General features: G+C 42.0%; 1 protein-coding gene across 1 annotated transcript; it reads left to right on the forward strand.

Annotated features, from left to right (window-relative positions):
* The first annotated feature begins 2,921 nt into the window (after positions 1-2,921).
* Positions 2,922-16,113, forward strand: LOC133928192 (tRNase Z TRZ3, mitochondrial-like). The gene is made up of 16 exons (XM_062374454.1): positions 2,922-3,336; positions 3,980-4,069; positions 4,296-4,340; positions 4,465-4,519; positions 4,627-4,670; positions 4,774-5,163; positions 5,643-5,908; positions 6,223-6,358; positions 6,439-6,489; positions 7,273-7,745; positions 8,142-8,745; positions 9,136-9,423; positions 11,914-12,669; positions 13,639-13,794; positions 14,027-14,950; positions 15,670-16,113. The coding sequence occupies exons 1-16, from the start codon at positions 2,995-2,997 to the stop codon at positions 15,703-15,705; spliced, it is 4,656 nt and encodes a 1,551-aa protein (XP_062230438.1). The 5' UTR covers positions 2,922-2,994; the 3' UTR covers positions 15,706-16,113.
* Positions 16,114-16,441: the final 328 nt, after the last annotated feature.

A 16,441-nucleotide genomic window follows, 5' to 3' on the forward strand; every position in this document is an offset into this window, starting at 1 on the left:
TGAACCAGGCGGCCAACACTATAAGGGAGTTGAAACCGTGTCTTAGTTCCTTAGAGAGCTTCTTACGAGTAGAGAGCCACCAATCAACCAACTCAATGTCTGCCTGTGGTGCGAATTGATCAAGGCCTATCGGCCTTAGGAGGTGGAACCATACTTCACGGCTAAATATACAACTTAGGAGCAAATGTTGTATAGTTTCAGAAGTCTAAGAACAAAGGGAGTATGATCCTCCATTCTTTAAGTTATGTCTTTATAGTCCGTCATTGGTTCAACAATGACCATACAATACCAACCAGAAAAAAACTTGCATTTCACCGAAGCCTTTATCTTCTAGCTTCGGAAAGTTCAGTCTACCTATAAAAGAACGCCCTATAAATCGAAGAGGCCGAGTACTATTGGTTGGCCGTCACCGGTTGATCCAGGCCCAGTCTGCTGATATGTGCGCGGTCCGATGCTCAGCTTTCCGCTGTTCATCAAGATACATACGTATGATCTCAGGTACATCGCCGTCCCTAGATCGAATTGATTGTGCCGTCGTGTAAAATCACAATCACTGTTTGCTATTCATCGACGATCGCCATTTGTGATCGAGTACACTAACCGGCCGGTCGACGAGGATGGATCTCGAAGTAGGATCCGCATGCTTAAATTGGTTATTTGTAATGACTTGCAAACGAATGAAAGTATGGTGAATGCCCTCGAGATCCAGGTCCCTGCATGCATGGATCCGATGCTGAGCTTTCCACTGTTCATCAAGATATCAACAGTGATATGCCTGTGCATGGTAAGTGCACGCTGTAGGACCAGCCTACCCATATACTTATATACTGCCACAGTGAGCTATACATATATTGCAGTGGAAAAGAAAGGCGTTTTAATAAGTTACAGAGGAAGTGTTCGATCTGTCCATTTGAGATTTGTTCTGTTCTCTTTGTCAAGCTCGGTTGTAGAATCATAACTATGAAGATACTATTGTGCTTATTTCTGAACCAAATGTGCATGCATGACTCTTTTGGAGAAAAGGAAGAAAATAAATGACTGATCGGCTCACTCAAAATCTGTCCACTCAATTATTACAGCTTCCAACACAGCTTCCAAACAAGTGGAGTGACAAATACCTAAAAGATCCCTGAGAGCTTCTCAAGATGCCATAGGTTTGCGAGAATGTAGCTTCCAGTTCCAGAGGATGTGCTGCAGCTCTACCATCAGCCATCGCCCAGCTACCCGCTGCAGTCAAGATTTTCCAGCTATCAGTTCCTCTTGTAGTGTTGCCTTCAGTAGCCTCTTGTTTCTTTTCAAAGCAAACATCCTTTTTCGAGTTCATCCAAACTTCCCTACAGAAGCGGCTATGGCTATGATATGAAGATGTTTGCTATTAGGTAAAGCGACCTGCACCTAACTGAAATATTGAGCCTAATCGGCAGGGTATCTGTTCACACCAGATCTGAAACTGATACCCCAAATTGCTTTGGCACGAGGGCATATAAAAATCAAATGTATAATTGTCTCATTGTTGGAATCAACCTAGTTGAACACACAGGGATTTTTGTGCTGCAAATGCTACATCATTTCCTCTTCTATAGCAGTAAATAAACAAGTCTTAAACTTGGCCTAACGTAACTCTAACGACCTTAATGACGCTAATGACTAAATAAAAAAGGAAAATTGCTCCGATTGTATTCCCATGGAATTGGTTTTCAGACATACCATCCTACATTACACAATTACTAATTTAGCATTAGTTTTGACCTGTTTCGTACCTATCCTACCACTCTGTCACTTGGTCGAGCTAGCCACCGTCTTCCTCCCCTCCGGCGATCCTGACACCACGGCTACCATGTTGGATGCGCACCTCACACCCGATGCGCTCGTCGACACGGTCCTCCGCTGTGGGCTCCACGAGGGTGCACGCCTCCTGCCATGTGCTGGTTCGCACCTCCGGCACGCAACAGCTAAGGGACATGGCCTCCCTTTGCGCACGGGGCGCCTCCACACGCCAGCTGGCACCTGTGTTGCAATTCTCGTGGAGGGGCGAACTCCACGACTCCTTCCACTCCGGCCTCGACTTGCAGATCATCCCATGCCGTGGAGCCCGCACCATCTCGATCTCACGCCCCCGCTGTCGCCAGATCTAGCGTAACCACAATCCTCTATGTACTCTGGTGAGAAACATCATTATCATTTTATCTTCACCACGTGAGTAGCTTAGATCCAAGCAACCCTGTCTTTTCCCAATCGAGCAAGAAGAAGCACCTTCTCATTCCTCAATTCGAGCGAGGCACCTGGGTACCTCTACCCAAGGTCGCAACCTGCATGGGAGTGCACCAGCCTGGAGCTCGCCAATGCGAGATGCGTTGTACGTCCTCACCACCGGACCTCGTATCTTCGACATCGGATCCGAAGATGAGCTGCGCAGAAGGCAGCTGACGAGTTCGCCTCGACCAGGTGGGACCACCACAAGGTGCCGCCATGTTGCAGAGGAGAGGATTCAGTGCAGAAGGTGTGGGGCACAGAGGTGCTTGTGGAGAGGGAGATGGGAGCGAGGGATGCCTCTTGTGCGGGGTGGCATTGAGATGGCTAGAAGAGAGGAAAGGTTAGAGCCAATGGTTGATGGCAATAGCGGTCGACGATGGTGAGTCAACAGACGAGTGTGTGAGAGAGGAGACATTGGAGATGAGATACATAGGTAATGTGAGTTAACGGTGACCAAGCTCCAAATCTAATACGGGCCGTTGATGTTGAATCGTGTGGTGTAGTGCTAGACGGAGCAAAAATCAGTACTATACTAATAATCGGGCACTGTAAGATGATATGTTTACGAATCAATTCAGTGAAAGTGCTATCTGAGCAATTTTATTAAATAAAAAAACAATTTAATAGTGGCTGTTGCGAGTCTTGCTGTCTCCTTCCTCTGTTGGAAATGGAGATGGAAATGGAAATTTAGCAGCCGTAAAACCCCGAGACCGACCGACGGACGGACGGACGGAATAAACCATGCCGCAGGTGGCCGCTCCTCTCCGCCTCCTCCTCCCCCTCTCTCAAACCCTAGCCCCCGCCCCTCTCCTCCACCTCTCGAGCCGCCTCTTCGCCTCATTCGGGCGCGCCACCAGCCTCCGCGCCCTCGCCTACCGCGGCCAGCCCGGCCGCCGCCACCACCACTCCCGCCGCGGGAGCAGCACGCTCAGGAAGGCCCCTAAGGAGGAGATGGACGGCTGCGGGGACAAGGAGGCGGCGTTCAACAGGAAGCGGGCGGAGGGGAGGGACGGCTCCAAGCGCGGGACCATGGAGCTTAAGACCCGCAGGCTCAACCCCGTCAACACCACCTGCTACGTGCAGGTGAGGGACTGACTCATTCCCACGTGCCGTCCCTGTTACATTTCTTCCGCTTAATTCAGCCCAATTGATTTCAGTAACCATGCTAGTTTGGGGTTTATTTGGGATTGGATCATGGGAGCAGGTAATTTCTCTACAAGCTTGTAAACGTCGTGCATTTATAATACCGCGAATTAGTTCCCAGAGGCCACATTTGCTTTTGTTGGCTTTAATAGTTTTGGGCACCAACCCAAATGTCATCCCCAACCGATCGCAATAGAGGAGTAAAGAGAGCATATCATCTAATCCAAACGTTAAGCCGTTAGTATGTAACCTTTGTAGGAATAACTATCATTCTTTAAGTTGTTATCTGTTGAATGGTGCCTATTCCACGAGGAAGATATAGTTATCAATGCCATCAGCCACTAAATAACCGTATAAAATTCATTATAGTCACTATTATTATGGTAATTGGTAAACCATGCATTCAATAATCCCAGCTGCTGGTTATGGCCTTATGGAGTTGTCCTCTTGGTAAATCACTACATTGATTGCACCAAACAACTAGTGCAAGACGATACCTTCCCTTGAACTGATTCATGGGAGTGGGAACTGTTGTCATTTTGGTTTTCTATTGGTCTCACAACCCTTTGTTCTTGCTGTGCAGATACTTGGTACAGGAATGGACACACAGGACACTTCACCTTCAATTTTACTCTTCTTTGACAAACAAAGGTTTATATTTAATGCCGGCGAGGTATGGTCCGCCGCAACATGTATTTGTTCAAACAAGCTAATGACTAACAATTGTTATCGACTGGAAATAAAATTCTCTTTTGTGGGTTTTTGCACAAAGGGTTTTGGAAACTATGATTTTATGTTGAGCTGCAGTGAATACAGGATTCATCTTAAAGCCTTGGAGAAAAATTCATCTTGTTATTGCCATTTTATGCTGATTAAACTCAAATCTTGCCATTTTACAGGGTCTTCAACGTTTCTGTACTGAACACAAGATAAAGTTATCAAAGGTATGTGATTGGAATTCCCTCCACCCCACTCAACACACTCACATTCATTGTTTATATCCAAGTCTTATGTACCGCAGTATTGTAAATATTTAACTTGCTTACCCAACAATTCTCCACTTCCCAGATTGACCATATCTTTTTGACTCGTGTGTGCTCTGAAACTGCAGGGGGCCTTCCAGGTATGTTTTTTTACCACTCTTACCTATTTGCTCGATTTTTTTGGTTTGTTCGATGTACTGATGTTACATTGTCATGACCCAGTTGTTTGTAATTTTTTTTACTGTAGGGCTGGTGCTAACTCTAGCAGGCATTGGAGATGAGGGCATGTCGGTGAGATTTCTATTTTTGCATCTTTGCTGTCTGCTCATGCATCCAGTTTTAAAAGTATTTCAGCAGACTAATTGTAGTCTTCTTCATGTTAACTGCAACACAGGTGAACATATGGGGCCCTTCTGACCTTGATTTTTTAGCCGGGGCAATGAGATCTTTTATCCCAAATAGAGCGATGCTTCACACACATAGCTTTGGTGTTGAACGAAATGAATCTTCTTCACAATCTAAAGACTCCATTGTTATTCTTGATGACGAAGTAGTTCGAATATCTGCAATGTTTGTCAAACCAAGGTACCACAATGGAGCTGGTAGCTTCAAGGATACTGACTTGAAGCCTGGTGATACTGCTATAGTCTATGTGTGTGAATTGCCAGAAATTAAGGGAAAGTTTGACCCTGCTAAGGCCGCTGCCCTTGGTCTTAAGCCTGGGCCAAAGTATCGTGAGCTTCAACTTGGGAACTCTGTGCAGTCTGATCAATTCGATGAAATGGTTAGTTCTGAATAAAATAGTAATAATTATTTTGGTTGTCTTTTTGTTGTACCTTATGCTATGAATGAGGCTTTTGCCATCTGGGAGACCACTGCTGCCTCTCATTAGCCTAATATTATTGGATTGTTGGAGTCTGTTAAGTTAAATGGTGCATTGGGATGGCATGGGGCATTGGATTTCCTGTTGCCTAAATACACTATGAAAACATGTACTTTTTTTTTTTGCCTTGGACTCATTAATTAAACATGACTAATTTATCAGAGTAAGTTAGGCTTATCAGAAATATTAACCCTAATAATACTTTTGAAAATCTCCTGCTTTACCCTAGACATCGTTATTGAAATGTTAAGGATAATGTAAGTTTTCGATTAAGGATAATGTAAGTTTTCGATCTAAGTTTGAGTATCAATTCCATGCATCATTTATCTGGTTCGAATATGTTTTTCTAAAGCTCTTTTTGTTTGTCAATTAACCTCTAGGTTCATCCTAGTGATGTTCTTGGTCCGTCAATTCCTGGACCAACTGTTCTTCTGGTGGATTGCCCTACACAATATCATATGCCAGAACTATTTTCACTGCAACACCTTAGCTGCTTTTATGAAGATTCTTCCGACCAAACAGAGAGCGGCAAGAAAGTAAATTGCATAATCCACTTAGGCCCATCCTCTGTGACTAAAGCTGTTGACTATCAGAACTGGATGAAAAAATTTGGTACAACGCAGCATATCATGGCAGGACATGAAATGTAAGATTCAGTTCATTTACCTCTATGTATGAACTTTGTTGACACTGCATGCAAATCAAAGTTAACTACTCTCTTACAATACAAACAACAGATCTCACATGAATAAAATGTTGAGTAAAGATGAGCTAAAACGATTGTTCATTTTTGTTAGTGACTGCTGCTTATTAGGGTTTAATTTACTTTCATGACATGGGAAAAAACGTTCCTTGCACTGGTTAAGTTGCACCTTCATTTTGTGCCACTATTTTTTGGCTAATTGGTCTCATGCCATTAATTTTTTATTTTCTTTTTCTTTGATTCTTTGATACATGCAGTAAGAACATGGAAATTCCTATCTTGAAAGGTAGTGCAAGGATATCATCACGTCTCAATTTTGTATGCCCTCAGCTCTTCCCAGCCTCTGGGTTTTGGCCCGTAGAACCTGCAAATGTTGTTACGGAGAAAAATAAGGTAGGTTCCAGTAGCCTACAGAATACGTTGAATCTTGAATTACTTCTGTTACAGATGTAAAATATTTTCTGTTCTTTCAGAGTACTTTGTTGGAAGCCTGTGAAAGTGTGTCTGCGCAAAATCTGCTGAAGGTAACTTTGTGCCTTCATCCTTTTTTTTTTGGAAAAGGGAAGATTTATTAACTCTTATCCTTACATCAAGGAGATACAACCGCACAAGAGTTTCCCCTCGATCTCAGCATAACAAAGATGCACACAGCCAAAAAAACAAAAGACAGTCTATAGAGAGCCAAACAAGCTGGCAATAGATCCCCACAGCTATGGTTATTTTATTTAGTTTGGATGCAGTGTCTAGACTACCATCCAAAACGGCTGAAGAGCTCCCTGGCCACTCTCTCCAGGCGTGCGCATCCCGAAATAACCAACTCGCTGTGATTCTGTATCACTGTGTTATCAGTTGTTATTTGGATCATATCTATTAATCCGGCATTCTTATTGGAGCTTTACTGTTATTTTTTTATTGAACATGTTGTTCAGCTTTCCTGCCATGACACTTGGAAAGTAGAATGCCTAGGTCTAATTGGAGCCTCAAAATTATTTGGATCTGTACCAACCTTGGTAGCATGTATTTGTAGATGGTCTTTTACATTAAGTTGTGCGTTCTTTACCGAAGCAATAGTTGAAATGCTTATTTTTCTTGTGTGCTTTTTTCACAATAAATAATTTTCAAAGTTGATCCACGACATGTAATATCTTTTCCATGTCACGCAATGGCATACGACTACAACTAAGACAACAATGAGGGAAGGAGGGATAGATATGAGTGCACAGTTGTGTCTTTGAAACTAACTGCAAGTTCAACTTAATTGTTAAGTGCAATATAGAACTGAACGTTAGTGTCCTTTTTCTTTTCAGTTTCATCTGCGTCCATATGCTCAACTGGGGTTGGATAGAGCTTCTATTCCAAGCTTGTTTACCTACAAGGATATTGTGGAAGAGCTTTTATCTGAGATCCCAGAGGTTAGAGAAGTTCCTGAGCAGGTTCACAAATTCTGGCAAAATAATGTTGACAATAAAAATACACTACCACCAGTTGGCAATCTCATGCTGATGGTTGAAGAGCCATGGATCAGTCAAAATTCTGGCAAGCTAGATGATGGCATTCCTTCGCAAGAAATTGTCTGGAGAAAGCATCCAAAGGACAATCAACAGATCCCTTGTTGTGTGGAGAATGCAACGAGGGAAGATATGGAGATTACTTTTTTGGGTACAGGTTCATCCCAGCCTTCAAAATATCGGAACGTAAGTTCCATCTATATTAACCTTTTTTCAAAGGGAGGTATACTTCTTGACTGCGGTGAAGGAACTTTAGGACAATTGAAAAGGAGGTTAGTTCTCACAGACCTTTTAAGATGTCATAAACCTATATATTTATTACTCCCTCCATTTCTCTATGTTTGTGCATGGCCTGGGGAGTATCCGTTTCGCAATATTTGTCCATCCACCTTGTGATAATACTATAATAGTTTCTTCTCTTGTTACTAAGAGATTTTAAATGCAAAATGTGGCCTTTAGAGGGAAAAAAACAATGCATGTAAAGCAATTAAGGTATGTTTTCATGTTCCAAGGGGGTGGGCACCTAATTCTAGGGGATTTATTGCACTTTTTGCATGGCTTTTGAGTTTCCTTGGTCTGTGCACAATGGTGGACGTGGACAAATATAGTGAAATGGAGGGAGCATAGTCATGAACTCATGTTAAGAGTTATGCTGTCTTATGTAATAGGTTTGGTGTAAATGGTGCCGATGAAGCTATTAAAAGTTTGAGGTGTATTTGGATTTCCCATATTCATGCTGATCACCACACAGGGTTAGCTAGAGTTCTTGCTTTGAGGTCTAAATTGTTGAAGGGGATGCCTCACAAGTCCTTGCTTGTGATTGGACCAAGACCACTTGAGAGATTTCTAAATGCATATTCAACACTTGAGGATCTTGATATGCACTTCCTAGACTGCAGGCACACTTTGAAGCCTAGTGTTGAGGCTTTTCTCAATGAAAATGTTACCGAATCGGCCATGCCTCAACTTGAGAGCACCATGTTTGCCCCTGGAAGTAGAATGGAGAACTACAACAGGAAGCCTGCAAGTCCAAGGGATACTACAGCTCTTACTAACTTCAAAGAAGTTCTACAGGAATTAGGTTTGGAGATTCTGTACAGTGTCCCCGTAGTACACTGTCCACAGGCATTTGGAGTTGTTTTGAGAGCCATGGCGAAGGTGAACAGCGCTGGAAAGGTTATTCCAGGCTGGAAAGTGGTATACTCGGGCGACACACGACCCTGTCCAGCTCTTATAGATGCATCCTCAGATGCCACGGTGCTAATACATGAGGTAAGCTGAAGCATAGCTATCCATATCATATTCTCGTTGATAAGTGGTATTGTTGTTATGTTCCAAGTTTAAATGGCAGGTGGCTTACAAAATCATATTCTCGTTGATAAGTGCTATTGTTGTTATGCTCCAAGTTTTAATGGCAGGTGGCTTACAAAAGCTAAAATACATATGATAATAATTCTTCACTTTTTCCTTCTGTCCACACTGTCGTACATGTTTCATGCTCCAACTAATCTGGACCACAAGCGCCAGCGCACGATAATAAACTAATTTTGCAGATATTTGTCATATTGTTAGATGCATAATATTCTCTTCTATCTATCGTTCACGATAGATGACATTAGAATGTGATGATGTTTCCTGTCTTTGTAATACTTTAATTCGCAGGCAACATTTGAGGACAGTATGAAGGACGAAGCAATTGCGAGGAACCATAGTACAACAAAGGAAGCCATAGAAGTAGGCACATCAGCTGGAGCATACCGGATAATTTTGACCCACTTCAGCCAGAGATACCCAAAAATCCCAGTTATTGATGAGGTTGATATGGAGAAGACGTGCATTGCCTTTGATCTGATGAGTGTAAACCTCGCGGATTTGCCTGTTTTGCCCAAGGTTCTACCACACCTGAAGGTCCTGTTCAAGGATGAGCTGGTAGTGGACGAATCTGATGAGGTCCAGGAGGCTGCTGTGTACTGATATAGATAAAACAATGTACATCATTTTTGTCCGCCTTATAGCTTAGCATTATTTTGACCTGAGAAATCCAATTGAAGACCGCCCACTGCCAAGCCAGAAGTAGGAGCTGCATGGGTAAGGGTTTTTTTTTTTAAGGAAATCAGTGCCCATCGGGTGCAGAATAGAGTAGACATTTGTTCATCTAGTCTTGTCGTCGATTTTGACAATTGATTTGCCAGCAGAGGTTGTAAATTGTGACAAGAAACATAAAGCTGTGACCATTTGCAATTCTCTTGTCTTGGAGACGGGGGAAGGTTTGTTGTTTATATGGGGTCGGTTCGAAATAGTATTATAGTAAGCATCCGGTTGCTCCTGATTGGCTAAGTATTGGATGATGATTACATAATCTAGCAGCATCCAAATCTCTTTATATAATATACTCCAGCATTTCTGCAGCTAGTGCAAAACCATATACTAATTATTACTGCCAAACCGCAATGTTGTAACTAAAATAAGAAATTTAGGCATTTGAAAAGGAAAATCTCTACTCAAGTTGGCAGTAATAGTTAGTAAATAATTAATATTTTATATAGTAGAGATATAAAATACCTCTCCTCCTGTTCTCATTCTATTTAATAAAACTCTCTAAATTTTGAATAATTTACCTGTTTTGTCATCCATTTTCTTTCGGTAATGTTTTCGTCTTATTATTGAATACGAAATATAAGATCCGTTTTATTAATAAAAATAAATAAATAATTAGAAGAAAAATTAGCAGAACAGCATCTATTCGTTTTCAGATTTATCTGAAATCAAACTATAACATCACTTTTAACGTATTAGTTTAGTAACGCTTTCGTAACATGTTCATATCTTAAATTTTTATTAATATTACTCCCTCTAGTATTTATATTTTTACGGTAATATACGGTTACCGATACTTAGCTAGTGATTATTGCCGTGGTAGTGGTCGTGGAAAGAAAGCGAAACGGTTATCCTCCAGGCAGGCTTCCGACTTGACCCGCCACTAGAACCTTCCACAGATCCCACCGGCTCACCCCCAACCCTCCCCTCCCCTCTCCCTCCCGGAGATCCTGCCCTCCGATCCGTGATTGGGGCAGGGGCCGCGCGGCCATGGATCAGAGCCGCCGAGCGGTGGAGTCCTACTGGCGGTCGCGGATGGTGGACGGCGTCACGGCGGACGACGACAAGGTTGCCCCCGTCTACAAGCTCGAGGAGATCTGCGAGCTCCTGCGCGCCTCCGACGCCAACATCGTCAAGGAGGTCGCCGACTTCGTCCTCAAGCGACTCGACAACAAGAGCCCCCTCGTCAAGCAAAAGGTGGGTGGCTGCGCGACACCGCTCTTCTCCCTGGGGTTTCTCTGTGCGAGTCAGGATCGGGTTGACCTGGCTGGGTGAGGGTGTGTAGGTGGGGGTGGTGGCGGCGCAGATCATCCGAGTATTCCTTGTTAGTGTAGCACCGGTGGCGATCGATGTTGTGCTGTTCTTATGCCTAGAGCATTATCATAATCTGATCTGAGAAGTAAGTCGAAAGAGCTGGTTGCCTCTGCCTCGCATATCATCGAATGCATAATCTGATCTGAGAACGGAATGAGCATGCACATGCTTGATTCGGCAGTCAACCCTGGGGCTAGGGACGATAGGGTGGCATGGTGTGAGGATTTGGGGGTGTTCCGGAGTTACTCAACTGACTACGTATTCGGTTGCCCATCAGTTATGAGTTGGGGGGGGGGGGGGGGACAACCTTTTCAAGTAATTGTTTGCTTCGATGCGGGTTATGCTCTGTTCCTGTAACACCTGTGAGTTAGGTTGGAATGCTCTCTGAGTCTTTTGTGCAATTAGTTACGGCACCTGGGTGGGTTGTGTTTTTTTTTTCTTGGTGGATTACATTGTAGCACTGAGAAACTTGGGTTGGCTAATATGACCTATAACAATTGCGATTGCTGTTATCAGAGAAAAGCCAGTGCCTTTAGCGAGATGACTCTCTGAGTTTAGGTTGCGTAGCGACGTTAACCTGTGCAAATTGGGTGGTTCATGTTATAATTTGTGATCACAGTTGGCGGCAATCTGAAATTGAATTAATTTTTATTATCTTTATTCAAGATTCTTTAAATGTATCAGAATTACGTGTAAGAACCTCACCAGGGTGATCCAAATGCTGCTTAAGGACATAACACTATTTCACTACTCCTTTCGACTGTATATTGCATGTTAGCTTAAGTGAATGCATTTGTTGAACTTCATAGAATTAAATATTCTGTCAAATGATTTCTTTCCATCATGATATGGTGGTCTCTGTCTAACTAAGACAGCGCATAATGTTTGCGATGGTCGATGGGATCTGCAGCTGCACTGGCTTTTATCTTATTTTTAAATTTAAGTACATTGGTTGCTCAATCTTTTGGACACGAACTCTCCATTCTTCCAACTCAATAGTATATAACCTTGTCTATACTTGCTCTCCAGGCTTTACGGTTCATCAAATACGCAGTTGGAAAATCTGGTACTGATTTCAAACGGGAAATGCAAAGGCACTCGGCGGCTATGCGTCAACTTGTTCACTACAAAGGCCACCCTGATCCCTTAAGAGGGGATGCCCTTAATAAGGCTGTCCGCGAAACTGCAAACGAGTCTATAGCTGCAGTTTTCTCCACAGAGGACCCTAAATCTGCTGTTGCAACAGAAAGTATTGGCAAGCGAATACAGGGCTTTGGAAATACTAATTATGAGCCATCAAGAGATGACAAGAAGTCTTTCCTTAGTGAACTTAGTGTTGTAGTGGGTATTGGGAGTGCTTCCATTAAGCAGGGTTTGAGCAACTTTGCTGCAGCACATGCAATGACGACAAATGATAATGGTGGCACATACAAAAGCCCTAACCTCCGTAAGTCTTTGACCACAGAATCTGATAGATATGGTCGGTATGATCCAAGTGAAATTCAAAGTGAGAGCCGTGCCTCATCTGGTGCTTCAAAGAATGTGGCTTCTAGTTCTTGGGGCCCAATTCCATCCAGTTCTGCACCAACTGATGATACTAGCTCGAGGCAACAAGGGGTTAAGAGTCGTGAAGAGAGACTTTTGGAGACAATTGTTACTGCAAGTGGTGTGCGGTTGCAACCAACTCGAGATGCTCTGCAGGTATTTTTAACGGAAGCCACCAAATTGGATGCAGTTGCTTTGAGCCGTGCACTTGAGAGCAAACTGAATTCTCCATTATGGCAGGTGAGTTTAGGATGATCATTCTTTTTTGTTCAGTTTTACCTCTTAATATCCTCATGCACAGTTAGTAAATTACTGTATAATTGGTTAAAACTAGTGCCTAAGTTATGGTTCCTACTCTCCTGAAGAGTGGTAGTTGTATTTCGCATTGGTAAAACAATTTTTTTGTGCTGTTTATTCAAGTTCACATGTAGGGACTTGTGAATTTTGATTACATGCTAATGTGAGAATTCTAGGAAGTGCAACAAGTTTATCCAAAAGTTGATAATTACTCTTTTTATATTTGATAATGTGAAGAGAAAAACATTAGATAGAAGAGAAAGGTGTAGTATCCTCATTTTGAACAGATGAAATAGATTAATCTCATTTCTCATCAACTATGCTATGGCAATCGTCGATGTTACACTGTGCACATCTGCTATGTTATTAGAAGTTTAATAGACTTCATGGATAAACAACATTGCTCTCAACTCAATGTCCAACTTGCAAGGCAGTTATCACAATTTATTATTGAACAGCAGTACAAAATATGTAGATGCTCGAGCTGTTTGCATGAAAACAGGGAGGTTTATGCGAGCATGCCTGTTATTGCAGTTCACGACATGTTTGAAGCGTATTTATCCAACAGGCTGGCAGCTTAGTCCTGATATTATCGTTAAGCAGACAGCAGCAAACCTTAAATTTGCGAGTGGAATTGTATGGTTTGTTTGCCTTGCGGCCAAAATAGTCCAACTTTGTTGAATCAAATAATTTTCAATGGTTAGCTATACTGAGTATGTTCGTTACCTTTGATGTTTGTTCACTTTGTTTGAATATTTTCCGGACAGTATTATTTCACAGCTTTCATTATTTACTTGGTTAGATCATATGCCTGTACACTTTTAGTTTGAGTGACCAAAGCATTTTCACTGAGCTTTTCCTATAGTTCATTAGATTTTCTTCAGGTCTTCAATATATTTGTTTACTTCTCAGGTTCGCATGAAGGCTATTTGTGTGTTGGAAGCCATTGTAAGGAAACAGGATACCGATCCCTATTCTATCATCACATCATATTTCATCGAGAACAGCACTTCTGTTGTTAAATGCTGTGAGCTGCCACAGGTTTCTCTCAGAGAGAAGGCCTCAAAGGTGAGTCAATTTGGAAAACTGGATTGCTTAAAGTAGAAACTTTTGCATATGTTGTTTGTCCATGCATCGAAGACAAAAGAAAATAACTTATCTTGTATTTCCCTGAAATTACTATGAACAATGCATAGTTTCTGTTTTTTTTTTTAATTTACAACATTTTTTCTTCGTGAAAGCTTGTTCCATTGGCGGTTGTCGATATGTAATAACTAATAAGACGGGTTACTTCTCTTAGGTCTTGAGTCTGCTTGTTGGAGAACAACCTACGGGAACCACAAATCTTTCAGCAACAAAAACCGCAATATCCCCTCCTGTCCAGATGCCTGATTTGATAGATACTGGGGATCAAGATGATCAAGGAACTCAAAGTTCAGGACTGGAAAGCAACGGACAGATTACTGAGAACAGTGCACATGTTTCTTCAGTTGATGATTTACTTGGTGGTGAGCATATTGCTAATATAAGTATGACCAGTGATGCTAATGGAAGCAATCCATTTGCAGATGTATCATTCCATGAGGCAGAGACTAAGGAGACTAATGATCTGTTCTCTGGGATGACAGTAGAAGAGAAATCATCAGCTGCCATGCATGATAACTCTCCTTCAAACAAAAATGAATTACCGGATATATTTGGCAGCAATCCTGATCCGTTCATCCAAGAAAGTGTTATGGACCAAGGAACTGTCCATGATTTGATGGCTGGTTTGAATCTTAATGGAACAGGCCAAGCTCAGCCTGCAGTTAAAGCAGAGCCCAATAGTAACCTCAGTGGTTCACAGTTCTTTGACATGAACAATCAGACTAGCAATGTGGCAAATGTTGCAGCATTGAATGGTATTCCTGGTCAAAACTCTTTTTACCAACAGGCTCCCTTGCAGTACAGCTTGCCTCAACATATGCTACTCAATCAGTCATTTCCTGGGCAACAATTAAATTATGGTGCCATGGGGATTCTTCTTGCTCAGCAGCAGCAGCAGCTGCTGCAAAATTTTGGAAATTTCAATACCGGACTCGGACATTCATCTTTCAATTCAGTGAACAGTGGAAATGTGTCTGTGCTTCCAGATATTTTCAATTCAAGTAATCAACCGCAAAATCATGTTGCAGTGATGAGCAATCCAAAGAAAGATGACACTAAAGCTTTTGATTTTGTCTCGGTATGCAGTTCTGTCTAGTGCTTAATTTCTCATGTGTCATTCACTAGCAACTTGGAATAAATTTTGGATATTCAATCAAATTTGCTTAAGGCATAGGGTCTAATAAGAATTCATTGTTTCTTAATGCTCTAGTGTGAGGTTGTATAGAATTTGGATACTTGATGTTGTCCTTCCGAAATAAGGAGGCTTTTCGATCCAATGTATTTCATTCGTTGGAAATTCCAAACTCACTTTACAAGCTCCTATGGCTTTCGGAAATGCAAGCAGAGGGCTATAGCCTATAGGTGTGCGGACAGAGAAAAAAAAGTGTGGTTGATTAGAGCAAAATTTGTGTGATACGTGACATAACATGGTCAACTACATGATTTCTGTAGTGTTGTTATGAAATGTCAGTAGTGATGAGACACGATGAGGAACAGCTGGTAGAACTATAGGTAGAAACTAAGAAAAATGTCTTTGCATCATGGGTAATGTGGTGGAACCCGAATCATGCAGTTTAATGGTAAGGGTGCTCGCTGGTAGAACTGTATGTTCAATCATAAGGGTGTTCGTTGCTTGTACCAATCTTTTACTGCCTTCCATTTTCTGCAAATATATCACAATCCTCGTTGTTTTGAAACTATTGTATTTGAACGAGCGACCTTCTCTGTATGTTAACTTGTATGACTTACTCTTGTAGTCGTATTACTGTGTCGCTAAAAACCGTTTTCTTTTTCCAGGATCACCTTGCAGCAGCACGTGGTTCAAGAAAGTGACCTGAAAAGCAGTGAGCATGACCATAGATTGCGGCAAGAACAGAACTGCCGAACTGAATGGAAATGCTGCACGTCTCGTCACAGCTTGGCTGATTAGCTTGCACGAATCATACGGTTGGTTGGTTTCGCAAGCCGTGCTGCAACAAATGGTGAAAGATTCTTGCATATGGTTGGAAGACGAGATGTGCTGTAGCATGTATTTAGACAGGCCGATTTTTATGTTGAAATAAATTACATCTTCCGACTTTATGTGCTCTTCTTTTGAAGAGTCGGACGTTGTATATTTGCCACCTGCAGGTGGGTTTTTTATTTTTATTTCTCTTACTGTGCAATTACATGCTGGTTCTTTTGGTGGGAATTGTAAAGCTTGTTACATGAACAAGAGAAGAAAGAGTTCGGTTTCTTGTATTGCTGGAACACCTTATACCTGTTGAAGTGGACTGATAGCTTATTAAAAAAAAAGAGTTCTTTTATTTTTTAAATATCTAATATTTAAATAAATAGATTTATAATGGCAAGATTTTTTGAAATAAGTGTTTATCGCTTCTGAAAGGGTTGTAACTCTTTTAGAGGGTGGTTAGGATGATACGTTGGCAACGTCATCACTTATTATCCTCTCAGAGGGTGGGTAGGGTTCTCCCTCGTGTCTGTTCGTCTTACTGTTCTTTGAGAGTACGGTTAGCCCTCTCAGGGGGCGATGAGTCTTACTGCTTGGAAATTTATTTTTCTAATTTAA

This window comes from Phragmites australis, chromosome 1 (assembly GCF_958298935.1).
Source record: "Phragmites australis chromosome 1, lpPhrAust1.1, whole genome shotgun sequence".
NCBI classification, from domain to species: Eukaryota; Viridiplantae; Streptophyta; class Magnoliopsida; order Poales; family Poaceae; genus Phragmites; species Phragmites australis.

Bases quoted from the DNA above. Each gene is read 5' to 3' on its own strand.
- LOC133928192 (XM_062374454.1), top strand. From the start codon at position 2,995: ATGCCGCAGGTGGCCGCTCCTCTCCGCCTCCTCCTCCCCCTCTCTCAA. The intron at 9,424-11,913 runs GTCCAGGAGGCT...CTTGCTCTCCAG, and splicing joins TAGTGGACGAATCTGATGAG to GCTTTACGGTTCATCAAATA. The intron at 12,670-13,638 runs GTGAGTTTAGGA...TTTACTTCTCAG, and splicing joins TGAATTCTCCATTATGGCAG to GTTCGCATGAAGGCTATTTG.